We start from the raw sequence: 12834 nt of genomic DNA, 5'->3' as shown, positions 1-12834 counted from the left end.
ATTATATGTTAGGATCATGAAATTGCATATCACGTTAGAATAGGCATGCTTTGTACGTCATCACATTAGAGTAATTGCATTACATGTATTGCATATATGTTAGTTCTCATTTACATCAGACAAAACCCTAAAAAAGACTTGAGTGAATTTGTGTGAAATCATATTAGGGTTGTCAATATGAGTTTCTAACTAACATCGCAAATGCTTTCGTTGCTCTGAGGTAAGTTCCTATCTCGCAACTTATTTATTGCTTTGCATTATTGAGTGTTATATTATTGGTTACGCACCCGCATGATCACCTCGCATGTTGGTGGATAGGTTTAAAATCAATCCAAGTTGCCTGCAAATATTTTTTTGAAATAAAAGAGAAAATGTAGCGAAAGGGCATTAGAGTAATCTAGTGTAACCAAGTCCCCGAATCCATAATCTCTAGTTCGTAGGAGTAAGTAATTCTCCCGATACTTTACTTGGGTTTCTAATCGAACCACCAAAAATAGATTAGTGGCGACTCCTAATTGAAATGATTTTGCATATTAAATAATTTGAACCTAAGTCGCAAATTGGTATGGGTTTGGGAGAGCCCGAACTAGGTTTAGGCTTAGTAATCCATTAGCCGAACCCCTAGGTGGTGCACTGCGGGAGGTTTAGGTCGTGACAAACGGAAACCAACGGGGGGTAAATTTGTCACAAGTATACCAGTTTTTGGTTTTTAGTGGTAAAAGAATTAGTTTGAGGTAAATTTATCACAAGTGTATCAGTTTGAGTTTTTTCGTGGTATTAACCCTAGAAAGAAAAACTCCAAGTTAATTGACCAAAATATAAAGTATTTTATCCCAATGGAAGCGCTAAACACATGTGGTCGATTCGGCCCTCCTCGATCTTATAGCCATAAAGCAAGCGTCAAAAGACGGTTGCGTAAATTAATTAGGTCAAACCTCTCAAATCCTGGAAGCTTTCGTTATGCACTAAAACCATGATGATTAAAGAAAAGTTAATGCCCAAGATGTCGCACTGACCACGAACGTATGGCGAGCAATAGCTTCGCAACAGTGGATGCCAAGGAATAGCACAAGCCCTAGAATCTGAAGCACTTGAGCTCCCACCGAGCACCTCATTTCCATAAACAGAGAAAAAAAAAATTATATGTGTTCTTGTGTCTTGCCCCTTAGTTTAGCGGATTGCGAGAAGTGTCTATTCATACACTGCGAATTAATGGCGATGGGAGATGTCAAACCAGCGAGAAGGTAGGCCCCCTGTGCTTGTTGGCATGACATTTTATGCGGTTAGCTGAGCCCGAACTTTTTCACTCGGCTCACCCTCTCGGGTACAAGTTGTACATTCTCACCATTGATGTCGTGCTCATAACCAAGATCCAGAGATAATTTCACAGAAAAGGGTTTGATCGAATGATTAAACGTCGGATTTGGATGCATTGGATCTTGGTATCGAGTCACAAAAGATGCCTCCGATTCGAGGTATTCTTGTAGGTCACGCCGACCGCCTGGCGAGTAGAGTCTTGTCCGATGCGCATGAACGCGGCCTTTTGCTTGCATTCATAGGGATTGATCGAGCTGATTTGGAAAGGTCATCTGAAACAAGTTTAGTTCAAAAGGCTTACGTCCGGTGAGCCCAAAAAGATTTGAGAAAGTTTTGGGCTTATGCATGGAGAGTCAAAGGTTGGTCTCAAAGCGAATCACGCCACCGTAAATTGCGTGCGCTTATGGAACTACATTGCCGTTCCCAAACACCTCTGAGTCTGAGTGTGCCTCTTCTGTTTTTTTCTTAGACGTTTTCTCCTTCCGAGCCTATTCAAACTCTCTCTCCCGTTGGGCATGCCTGTGTTGCGGTACATGCATCCTCCTCTTTCGCATGTCAATGTAACGCACTATATTTAGGGGCCAAATGCAATCCCTTAATTCCAACCCGAAATTTTTTTTGTCTCATAAAAGATTATCAAACTTTCACATTAATCCCAAGTCTTGCCACGCATTCAAATATCGCAACTGGTTTCTTCAAGATTATCAATATCAAGAAACTGTTGCTGCTATTCCATACGAATGTGAAGGTATTGATGAAGATGCAAGTACTGATAATAGACCTCTAACTGATCCTGATGTTGATAATTTTTTATTAACAAAAAAAAGTTCGGGTAAAATTAAGATTGAACCTAAAGTTGAGGGTATTTTTTAAGGAATTAGACCCTATGTTTAGTATGGCATCTATAATAGGCACGTTAATTCGCGCTCCCAGAGTTGCGTGAGAGCGATATTAAATAAATGGAGCAAGTTGATGTCTTCAATTTGCTCTCTCCCTCTCTCCCTATGCATCTCACTCTATCACAATAGGGAGATTCTACGGACGGAATTGAAAAATATATTATGTCCGTGAAATCTTTGTCAAGTTTCTGATGTGCACTTCGATCATAGTCACGATGTCAAAGCATAGAAACGGAGACTACTGACTCATCATCGTTGTTAAATCATGCAGAAAATAATAATTCAAAATACTATAGTGGAACGATATGATGAGTGGTTGAATACTGCAGAACCAGGTAAATCTGTCTAGAAATCACGAAACAAGCAACTAATACTGTTTACAAGGCCACGAAAATGCTCTCACTTTATATCGAATAATCGCCCGCTTCATTCACTTTCTCCGGTAACTATCATATTCCTCTTTTGACAGAACGGTCTCGCTTCGCGTACCCGCATGTCTCGTGGGCTCCCACTAATAATTTACAACACGGAAAAGGGCATCTAATTCAGGAGTTAATGAAAGAAATGAAATAATTGAAACATTATTTGTCGATAAAGTTGGTTTCTATGAGAACTTCCTATTGCTGGAAAATGATTTTCGGAAATTCAATATCGGAGATGGTGGGCCGGTTTCTGGTAAAGTTGGTTTTATGGTATTTGATAATAAGTGAAATCTACTAAGGACAGCTTGAATTGTATTATTAAAAATGACTAAAAATTGAAATCAACATCTTCTTGGTGTATTATATAATCCATCAAAATTATATGAATTACAAAGAAAACCAGGAAATAAACTATCAAATCACATTTGTCAAAAAAATTATGAATGATCGAATTTTTTGAAAATGTAGAAAAACATGAACATGAAGTATATTCAGGAGATGGTAGAAGACTTATGAGAATAAAAATGAAAATTATTGGAAAAAAAACTGAAAAAAATTGACGAGAATGATTTCCTTACACAAAGAATGATTTCCTTCTTTCCCGTAAATCAAGTAATTTTCGGTCATCCAAATGCTGGAAAGTCCAAAAACAATTTTCCGAAAACGGCTTTTCATCGAACAAATTGATTCTTGACGAAGTTGATGACTTATTTGATAATTTCTTTAATCCCTCTTCTAAAGTGAACTATGACGTCATCAATTTGGACTCCCCTCTTCTTGCATCAATTTCGTCTTAAGCTCCTTTATAACTAACTGATTCGATGTTAGCTATATATGCTTCAGTCTTCGCCTTCTTTGAAAAGTCCAAGGAAGTACTCTGCTTGCGGCCCCATATGGTTAATGTATACGCGTTCATGTTGAAATTTCAAAGTAAAACTGCACTTAGAATCCTCACACAACTAGGGAAAAGTCTCTCTAGGCTTACACGCTAGACCAATAGCTTGTTCACCACTCTACGTAAAATTATTGACTCTCTCCTCTCGAGACTCTTGCGTCCGATCAATCCTAACCCTTTGTCATATCCCTTTGATTGGCCCGCCCAAAGAAAAAATGTGATGTTATGAAGATAAACCGTGTACATCTTGACTCGATTATTGCACCATGGTATGAAGACAACATCACCTGTAACATTCAACAATTAATGCACGATGAAGACAAAGTCACCTGTACATTCAACTACTAACGCCCCCCAATTGAAGACAACACCCCATGTAGAATCTGAATTGGGCACCAGCGATAGGTAAGTGTCAAACTTGTCTTTAAAAAAAGCTTGACTTTTCCAAATGGTTTTGTTGAAAGATTATGCTAAATTTGGTGGGAGTTGACATGGACCAGAATCAGATTGTAAAGAAAGAAAGCTAAAGGCCAAAAGCTCAAATATACATTCAGGTCCATTGATCTCGAAAGTGTTGAGAAAACCTCATACTTGATTTTGAAGCTAACAAAACTGTCCTTAGTCAATATTGAATTTGATAATTGCATAGTAGTGTCTTCCTTACAGGAACTACTCACGAAGAGAAGTTTATTCAGATTAAATCTGTTAAGGCTTGAATGTTTTGTCCATGAAGAAAAGCCTGTAATAATCTAGCAACATTTTGGATATCAACTAATTTTATATGTGGATGCATCTAATTATTTCAGACTTTACAAAATAGCTGGACATCTTCATACTACACAGTCTCTTGGAAATATTTTCAGACGCAATGTATTCATACTCATAGAAATACATCCAGATGCAAGCTTTAACCATCACAGCTAGTAATATGGTATGGATTTCCTACTTGGAAAGTGTTAATCCTTGATCTTAAAGATTGTTTTGAAACAAAATCCTTCACGCAAGACATCTTTGATTGATTGGCAATCACTTCTTAGACAAAATTTTCCTTAATCGAAGAACTCTACTTATGAAAATTGGAGATTTGCTTGTATGGACGACCTAATCAACGGGAATTCATACGTTATCTCTCAACGGCTACTCAATTTTCATTATGTATTCTCGTCCAACGGGTTGATTGGAGAGTGATCCTCTGAAGATTGTCCAAGCGGTATATTGGAAGTGGAGGACTATAAAAGGAGACCAAAGTGCCGAAGAGTAAGAGAGGTCCAAAATAAAAAATTCCAAAGTGCAAGAGAACTTCGATCCTTCAAACTTGTCCTACTGAGCTACAAATTGTATTCTTTGAAAGGCACTAAAAGAGTGATTGAGTGAGATAGTGAAACCTATTATATACCTGAGTATTATCACTCTCATATTGTAACCTCTTATTGATTCACTAGTAAAATCCAGTCATGAGGTTGTTAGCGTGGGAAATTGAACGTAAGCTTGATATAAGCCGAACTACCATAAATTCTATATGCAAATTATTCTATCCCTAAACTCCTGCTAATTATTTTTTTATAGACTTTTGCATACTAGTGAATCACATCACATCTCGAATTGGACAATATTTAGTGCTCTATGGATATCATCATATCATTGACGTTGTTCGGACTCTAGTTTCTTTCGTATTTGACAATATTTATCTTGGCTTTTTTACTTCCGCTTTAATTTGTCAAAATCTGTTAAAATCACGTATTCACCTCCCTCTAGGTAAAATTTACCAGCGCTAACAGAAAGCCTAAACCATTTCGAAACAACTAGCCTACTTAAATTGTAGCGGTGAGCATCGGCTCAGTGTTGACCCTAGACCTGGGGCCTCTAGAACTTATATTGTGTGGGTTTGTCGCTAGTCCTAGGGCTTTAGGACCAACCCTGTAGATATTTTCTTCTTTTTTCCAAATCCTAGTTATATAATTATAAGTGCCCCTCCTATACTTGTACCATTATCCTCTCTCAGAGTCTCACTCTCACTCTCCCTCATTCTCATATTATTGCTAAAATCTTCCATTTTCATTTCTTCGGGTGCAGTCTCTTCGTCTTCTCTCTACTCATTTGAACTCAGAGATCGATTCTCTTCCCCTTTTTTTGCGCTTCTACCTTTGGTGATTGCATTGGTTGTATCTCTACTGCTACAGGTGTGTTCCTGATTCTTTTCGTTGTTTCATCTTTGCCTTTTTTTTGGTCGATTCATCTATTACGAGTCATCATGGACAGCGGGCTTAGCTTTGTTGGATGGAGTGTTTCGCTTGGTTGCGATTGGCGGTGGGAGACTCCATGTTTTGAATAAGTTAGACTAAAGGTTTTAATGGTTTTCTCTATTGAGTTTGGTGAATTCGAGGGTTGTAGATGACAAGGCAATTACGAGTTGTTGATCTAGTTATAGCTATGCCTACGCCACATTAGTTTCACTTGAAGAAGTGAGGACGGCTCGATGTTTTGGGGGTGGGACTGTGTGAGGGCTTGGTGCTGGCCTGCTCAGTGGGGAACTATGTGAAGCATAGGGTGGGGAAGTGTTAGGGTCTTTTGTTCTATGTATGATGTGTGTATTACTAGATGAATTTTGTTGAGACTATGTTCTGTAGAGTTTTTAAGAGATCCAAATGTGTATTTGAATGAAAAATTTCGGAGGGACTGCGATGTGTGTTTAACATGTTGATTAGCCCTCCTATGCTTGAGTGACATGTTGTTTGGATCGAGAGAATAGAAGTGTGGAACCTTGATAGTTGGCTTTATAATTGATATGAGTACCATGCATTTGAAATTACCAATTATACTATCTCATCCTACCGTCAGTCAACACCGAGAATGTTCTTTCTGTGCCACGTTGCTTACAATATGTTTGTCATTTCAAGGAATACGAAACTGAAACAAAAAAGAATCGATTGGCCTCGGGTTGACTCTGGAACCGGACTGGACCCTTAGGCAATCCTCAGTCCTAGGCTCAACTTCCAAAAATTGGGGAACAACACTTTGCTAGTTGGTCCCTAGGTCAGGTGTTGAACCATCCATACCCGGACCATGCTCACCCCTGTTATATTGGATGATGCGTTGAAATTATAATGCTAGAAGAAAATGATGCTTGTGTCTTCTTTCTTTTGTGTTTTGGTAAAAACATAAGAGCATGCCTCACCTTCCATCTAATGGCTACTTACGTAGCTCTGTTTTTAAACGGAAATTTACACTTGAGTTTTTCTTTTAGAAACCAATTGGTACCTTTAATCAATTATCCTCGCAACCATATTTACAAAATACCTTTCTTTCCAAAAATACTCCCACTCAAGTCCTAAAAACCACTGGACCACCCTTCCTACTTGGAAAGGTGGAGGTGGGGAGTTTGAATCCCCACCTTCTTAGGGGAGCTATGGATGGAGACTTGTAGTTTCAGATATGGGTTTCGACTCTCACGCCCTACAAAAGGTAGGATAAAAGTTTGAGAGTGAGTTGAGAGTTAGAGTATGACAGACTAAAACAAAAAGTCCTAAATTCCCCACATCCATAACCCCTCAATACAAACCAAAACCCTAACACTTTAATCGTAGCTCAACCGTCATCACCAAACGTCGCTGATACCTTCTGCCTTCTTGCCCGCAACCGCTTGGCTCACCATCGCATTCCGTCGACCTTGGCGCCAGCACTATCCGTACTTGTCCAATTCCGCAAGCCTCTCTCTCTCGAGCGACCTTAAATTAAGGTTACAATCCTTGTTGCAACCATCAACTTGGAACCCCCAGTGGAGGTCGGCAGCTGCTGCAAGGTCATTGGTGACCTCTGATGGTGGTCTACCTCGCGCTTGAGGCAAAGAGAGAGATTTTGCAAAGGAAGGAGAGAAAGAAAGGAGCATAATGAACAAACAAGGAGGGAGAACCGTAGGTGAACATTGGGGGAGGGGGTCGACGTCAGCAACTGAGAGGAAGAGGGGTCGAAGTGTTAGAATATTTGAATAATAATAAATCACGCCTTCATCTAGTGGCCTAAGTTTTTAGGTTATATTTTCTAACATGATATCAGAGCAATGATTTGCCTTTCCAATTGCATATTTTCACGCTTTAGACTAAGGCCAAAGTCCAGCTTATGCACGATGAGAGTATTAAAATATTTAAATAATAATAAATCATGCATTTATCTAACAGTGTAAGTATTTAGGTTGAACTTTCTAATATAAGGAATTGTTGTTGGCAAGTGTCCAATGGCAAGGGCGTCGTTGAACACTTGTTCTTTTTTGTAAGGAAGAAGATGAATTTATACTTTACTTTCGAGATAGTAACTTTAAAAACGTGGTCGATACGGCTGGTGTGGCTACAACAAGCGGAATAAGCCGGGCTTTGCTGAGCGAAAATAACTGTGTGAAGACGCGTCTTCACGGCATTGAAAACTACCTCTTCAAAAAGAAAAGCTCGACTTGGTGACCCGTCTCCGACGTCGTAACATGACCACCGTGGCATTTGGTCAAACACAAATGAGGCACTTAGGTGAACACTGTCGAGCACCGGATTTATTTTGCTAGGGGTGCAATGCATCGGGTTGCATGGGTGCACCACCCAACGCACTAAAGGTTTCTTAAGGAACGGTGGCTCCGATACCAAGATAAGAAAAATAACTCGGAAGAGAGGAATCTGAAATTTGTGTATATTTCAATTATTGATAAATAATACATGAGCCTATTTATAGGCATTATTAATAAGATAAACATAACATCAAATATAATTAACCAAGGATATGCACTATCAAAGAAGAAATATGCGTAATCTTGAGAGATTTGCATAATCAAGTAAATATCCCGATATGGCTAACACTATCAATACGTTATGTTATTGTGATGGCATATTAACGAAACTTAATAGAAGTACGAAAAACCAAATGCGAATCGCCGGCAACGATAAATGTATTCGTCAGGTCTCCCCCAAAATGGAGTGAAATCGAAGGTGATTCAACAAGGTGGCATGTCCGGTGGTGGCGACAGCAGGTGGGTGTTCCGGGGAACTCCATTCCTCACGATGAACGCTGTGTCCATGCCCCACGTCAGGTGCCGCTCTATGTGGCAGTGCATGAACCACACTCCTGCCCATTAATGTCAAGCATAGGTTGAAAGACGCAACACGGAAAAGAATATAGCGCCATGATAATACCAATATATATCGACACAAATAAAGCGTCTAAAGTCAAACATCAGTTCAAACTCACCAGGATTGTCCGCCCTAAATCTGATCGCAGCCCATCCATTCTTCGGCACCGCAATGGTGTTCTGCAAAGGTGGATCCACCAGATTATAGGTCAAAGGATCCTTCTTGATGTCGTAGTTCCCAAGTCCCCAGCCAACGACATAAAAGCTATATCCGTGCAGATGCATCGGGTGATCGGTCCCGGCCAGCAAGTTCGTCCCCTGGAAAACCAGCTCCACGGTTGAGTTGTACTTCAATACCTTCACCTCCGTCCCACGCTTCGGCGTCTCCAGGTCCAGTGGCAAGATGTCGGCTGTGAAATTGAAGATGTAGGGCGGGAAGTTGGGAAGCCGGGTTCCGAACACGCCGTTGATGCCGTAATAATATGCTTGGAGGATGTCGATCGAGGGGGTTGTGAAGCTTATGTTGTTCACGCTCGCGGCGAGACGGGTCCCGTTGGTGCAGGAATTGCTCGGGCACGGGAGCGAGTTGATGGAGATCGTGAAGATGAAATGGTTGGTTATATTCTTGGGGACGTCGATGGGGTGCTCCTCGCTCGCTAAGCTCCGGAGGCTGCCGGTGAAATTGACCGACGAGGAAGTGTCATTGTAATAAGGAAGTTGCGGCAAAGGAGGCGGCGAGGTGGGAGTGTAGTTTCCAGAGTATTCCACCACTGCCGTGGTGGTTGTGTTGTCGTAAGCCACGCCGAGTGCACTAGAGTAAACCCTACCGGCCATATAATAGTGGTCAGGGTTTTGGTTGGCTTCAAGGAGGACATCGATGGTTTGACCGGGAGATATCGTGATGATATCTCTCGTCAGCGGCTTCGTGTAGCTCGCGTCCGTCGCGACGACGGTGAGGCTGTGGTTCGCAATGGAGAAGAAGAGGAGGTCTTGCATGGCCGCGTTGATTAGCCGCAGCAAATATGTCTTGCCTTGTTCGACCCTTAGCTTGAAAGTATCTGAAACAAAATTACACCGTAGCTAGTTACGAACATACGGAAGAAAAACTGTAGAGAATATACGATACTGTACGGCTAATAAGCCGATGATAGTTTAAGCACAAAGTCCCACCGGCTGAATATTCCGTTTGGGGTACAATCAATCTGAGAATAGTAAACTACCATGTCTTGTTTTGATGATTGAAATTATAGCATAATCATTATAATGAACTGTTCAAAAGCCTTTGGTGGGAGATGGGTCTGCATCAGGAATGAGACCGACATTTTTCGCTATTAAAGAAGAAGAAAATGATTTAAGAGGATGGCTGCAACTCTCGCTAACCCAAAAAGACGTACAATTAGGGAATTATTGGTTGCATATAATTTCATTTAAGGCCGTCCCCATGGTTCGTCCTGCTTTTGGAATGTTATATGGGTATCGAAAGAAAGTAGAAGCAGGGTCACATCCTTATATTTTTGTGTAAGCATGCATTAAAGACCATGGGAATCTCTTGAAAAGCTTGCGAGTATATTGACATTTGTAGGTGTAGCAGATATAGTTAATTTTACCATCAATTTCTGTCACACGAAGCAACCTTTAGTTCCTTTACTTGATGACATGTCAAAAACCATGTAAGAAGTGGAAGAACAACGAAATAAACTTAGGCCAAGAGGAAGAAGAAGAAGAAGAAGAAGACTAGTTTAAACATGTCTCTAACCTTGCTTTGAGCATGGGTAAAGGTCTCCAGGTTGACCATTGATAGTATAAGCATCGGAAACATTTGGATCTCCTCCTGTTCTGAGCATTTCATGATAGACCTCCATTATCGGTTTCTTCCACCATTCTCCTGCACATATATCGTTATGTTTGAAAGTTTTGAATGATCAAAGATCAATAATGTTTGTCTACACTATACTTTTTTGAAAATATAATAGCCAACAAACACATTATTTACTCAACCAGATTTGTGTATTACCTAATATAATAGGCACTTCAGCATCAGGTTTCGGAAAAGGATAGCTTGAACCTTTTTTGGGGTAAATAACAATGGCTCCATGCACAGTGGCTCTCGACCAGTCACTGTGAGCGTGCCACCATAATGTCCCCTCTTCTGTGGAGAATATCACCTTCTGACTGAACTTACCTCCTGGCTGTATTGGACATTGGGTTATATATTCGGGTCCATCGGACCATGGATATCTTGGTTGTTTCACACCGTGCCTGCAATAAAATTGTCCACCATTCAAATAGGACAAATTTTCAAGCAGCCATGGGATGACGCTGAGAAATTGTTCTCGAGAACCACATCTGTTAGAAAAAGGGTAACGAAAAGTTGTTGAAGAAAGCTAGTAATGTACACAGAGATCTACTAAAAGAGGATAAAGTCTTCATATGGTTTGAAATAGGGTGGGCATGATGATATATGCCTGATGACTTTTGAGTGCCCATATACGCTAAATTCGTGGATTGTCCATTATGACGAGGAAGACACGTAAATTAGTCACATTTAAAGGTCACTTCTATCTAGAAACCGCAACTAATATACTCAGATACTAATGATGAAATCACATTCAAGACGACGCTTCATAATGGGAAAGCTGAGAAATACTATTCATACCAGTGAATGGTAATGTTGTATTTTGCCTTGTTATAGACATCAACAATGATGGTATCACCCTTGTGCACGTACAGAGTTGGCCCAGGAAATTGCCCGTTCACCGTCAGGATGTTCTTCGTGCTGCATAATCTCTTATATGGCGTTTCATCGACCTATAATATTTCACACACTTGAGCAACATCGACCTAGCAGTCCAACCACTGTTTGCATGCACATGACACTGTTGAAATGTCAGTGTAACACTCATTTGAACTTACCACGAAGGTGTAACGAACCCCAGCTTTACATTGGAGAATGCCGATGAGGAAGAGTAGAAACCCCAAGCATTGGGTTTTCGAAGCCTCCATGAAGATTAACTCGAAAATGAGATGGTGGCTGTGGCTCGATTATTTCGAGGATTAAGCCGCCCATGAGAGGTATTTGTAAGGCTTGAGAAAGGCAGGACTAACTGGGGAAGGTGGAAGTTAGGGACCCGGATGATTTTGTCAAACATTAGACAGGACATTATGACACGACGCATTGAACATACCAGGAAAGTTCTGCAAATTACTATCCATCAAGTTCTTGAGTCGTGGAAAACCATCATATTGCTGTCTATTGTTTTTCCTTTTCTGGATTCCTAATGAGAAGACAGCTACTTCCAAAATTGTTTTTTTAATTTTGATAACTTGGACTCCTGCACCGACCACACTACAAGAGTCCGACCAGCTAGGCACTAACCGGAGGAGAACTAGCCAAATCCACGGACTAGCCTCCATGTCAGTCAAGGGTGTGATAAGATGGAGAGTAGAGGAACTCGAACTTAAGCTCAGTCACCCACAAGCCCAAACCCACGTACTAGCTTCCAAAATTGTTACCTGTTGCTTAACCTTCATGGCTACCTACAGGACGGTTGAAGAATCCTGAGACAACTAATTATTTCCTAACTAACGCTTCTCGACAACGACATCCTATCATCACTTTGTACTTCACCGTTTCCTCGTAAGTTGTCAGGCCATATTTTTCCTCTTCGTGCTCTACGCAACTGGCAGGTTCATATAGAAGTCCATCAACTTACTTTGATTGATGTTAATGACCCTTTATTGTTTATTTAGCATCCCAGCTACGTTCTTAATCAAGCAATGGCGACAAGTAAGGGCACTCAATTGGTCTGGCGACGTGGAGTAGTGATCTTATGATTCGGCTAGACTGTTCATCTACGGTGTGGCGAGTCAAGGTCATCGTTTTCTTGGTCTCTAGTTAGGTATTGTTTTTTTTTAAACACGTGTCTTTGCGAATCAAATGAGGTGACAAAATCAACTATTATAGTTCGAAATATGAAAATTTCTTTTGCCAACCATAGGATTAAAAACATTGGACCTGAGCAGGTCCTTAAAATGCTCTATTTCGATCCTCGTCCGGATCTCGAAATCACTGAGATGTAAAACTTTTATATAGTATTCCCTCCTCTTGAGAGAGAAATCAGGGATGCGAGGCATGTGGGCACCGGCACATTTAAATAAAGAACGCATCTATGGAGCCCGCCGTCCTTGTTTATC

At 40.6% G+C, this 12834-nt stretch overlaps 2 protein-coding genes across 2 annotated transcripts in view; both read right to left on the bottom strand.

The window, feature by feature from the left end:
- LOC115684696 (laccase-15-like) overlaps positions 1 to 1158 on the bottom strand; it is a 74348-nt gene extending 73190 nt beyond the window's left edge. The window contains exon 1 of the mRNA XM_056308212.1: positions 1017 to 1158. Within this exon, the coding sequence (XP_056164187.1) occupies positions 1017 to 1121 (105 nt within the window). The 5' untranslated portion in view covers positions 1122 to 1158. The remainder of the gene's footprint in view (positions 1 to 1016) is intronic.
- Positions 1159 to 8186: 7028 nt separating this feature from the next.
- Positions 8187 to 11700, bottom strand: LOC115661338 (laccase-15-like). The gene is made up of 6 exons (XM_030583639.2): positions 11554 to 11700; positions 11297 to 11448; positions 10655 to 10899; positions 10397 to 10525; positions 8760 to 9698; positions 8187 to 8636 (listed from the first exon to the last, which is right to left on the bottom strand). Exons 1-6 carry the CDS (start codon positions 11641 to 11643, stop codon positions 8506 to 8508), a joined length of 1686 nt encoding a protein of 561 aa, XP_030439499.1. The 5' UTR covers positions 11644 to 11700; the 3' UTR covers positions 8187 to 8505.
- Between the last annotated feature and the right edge of the window lie 1134 nt (positions 11701 to 12834).

Source organism: Syzygium oleosum, unplaced genomic scaffold (assembly GCF_021117445.2).
Source record: "Syzygium oleosum isolate NSW1041296 unplaced genomic scaffold, Sole_v2.1 Sole_v2.02, whole genome shotgun sequence".
NCBI lineage: Eukaryota > Viridiplantae > Streptophyta > Magnoliopsida > Myrtales > Myrtaceae > Syzygium > Syzygium oleosum.
The sequence above is the reverse complement of the archived record's forward strand: the minus strand, read 5'-3'. Positions and strand labels throughout refer to the sequence as shown.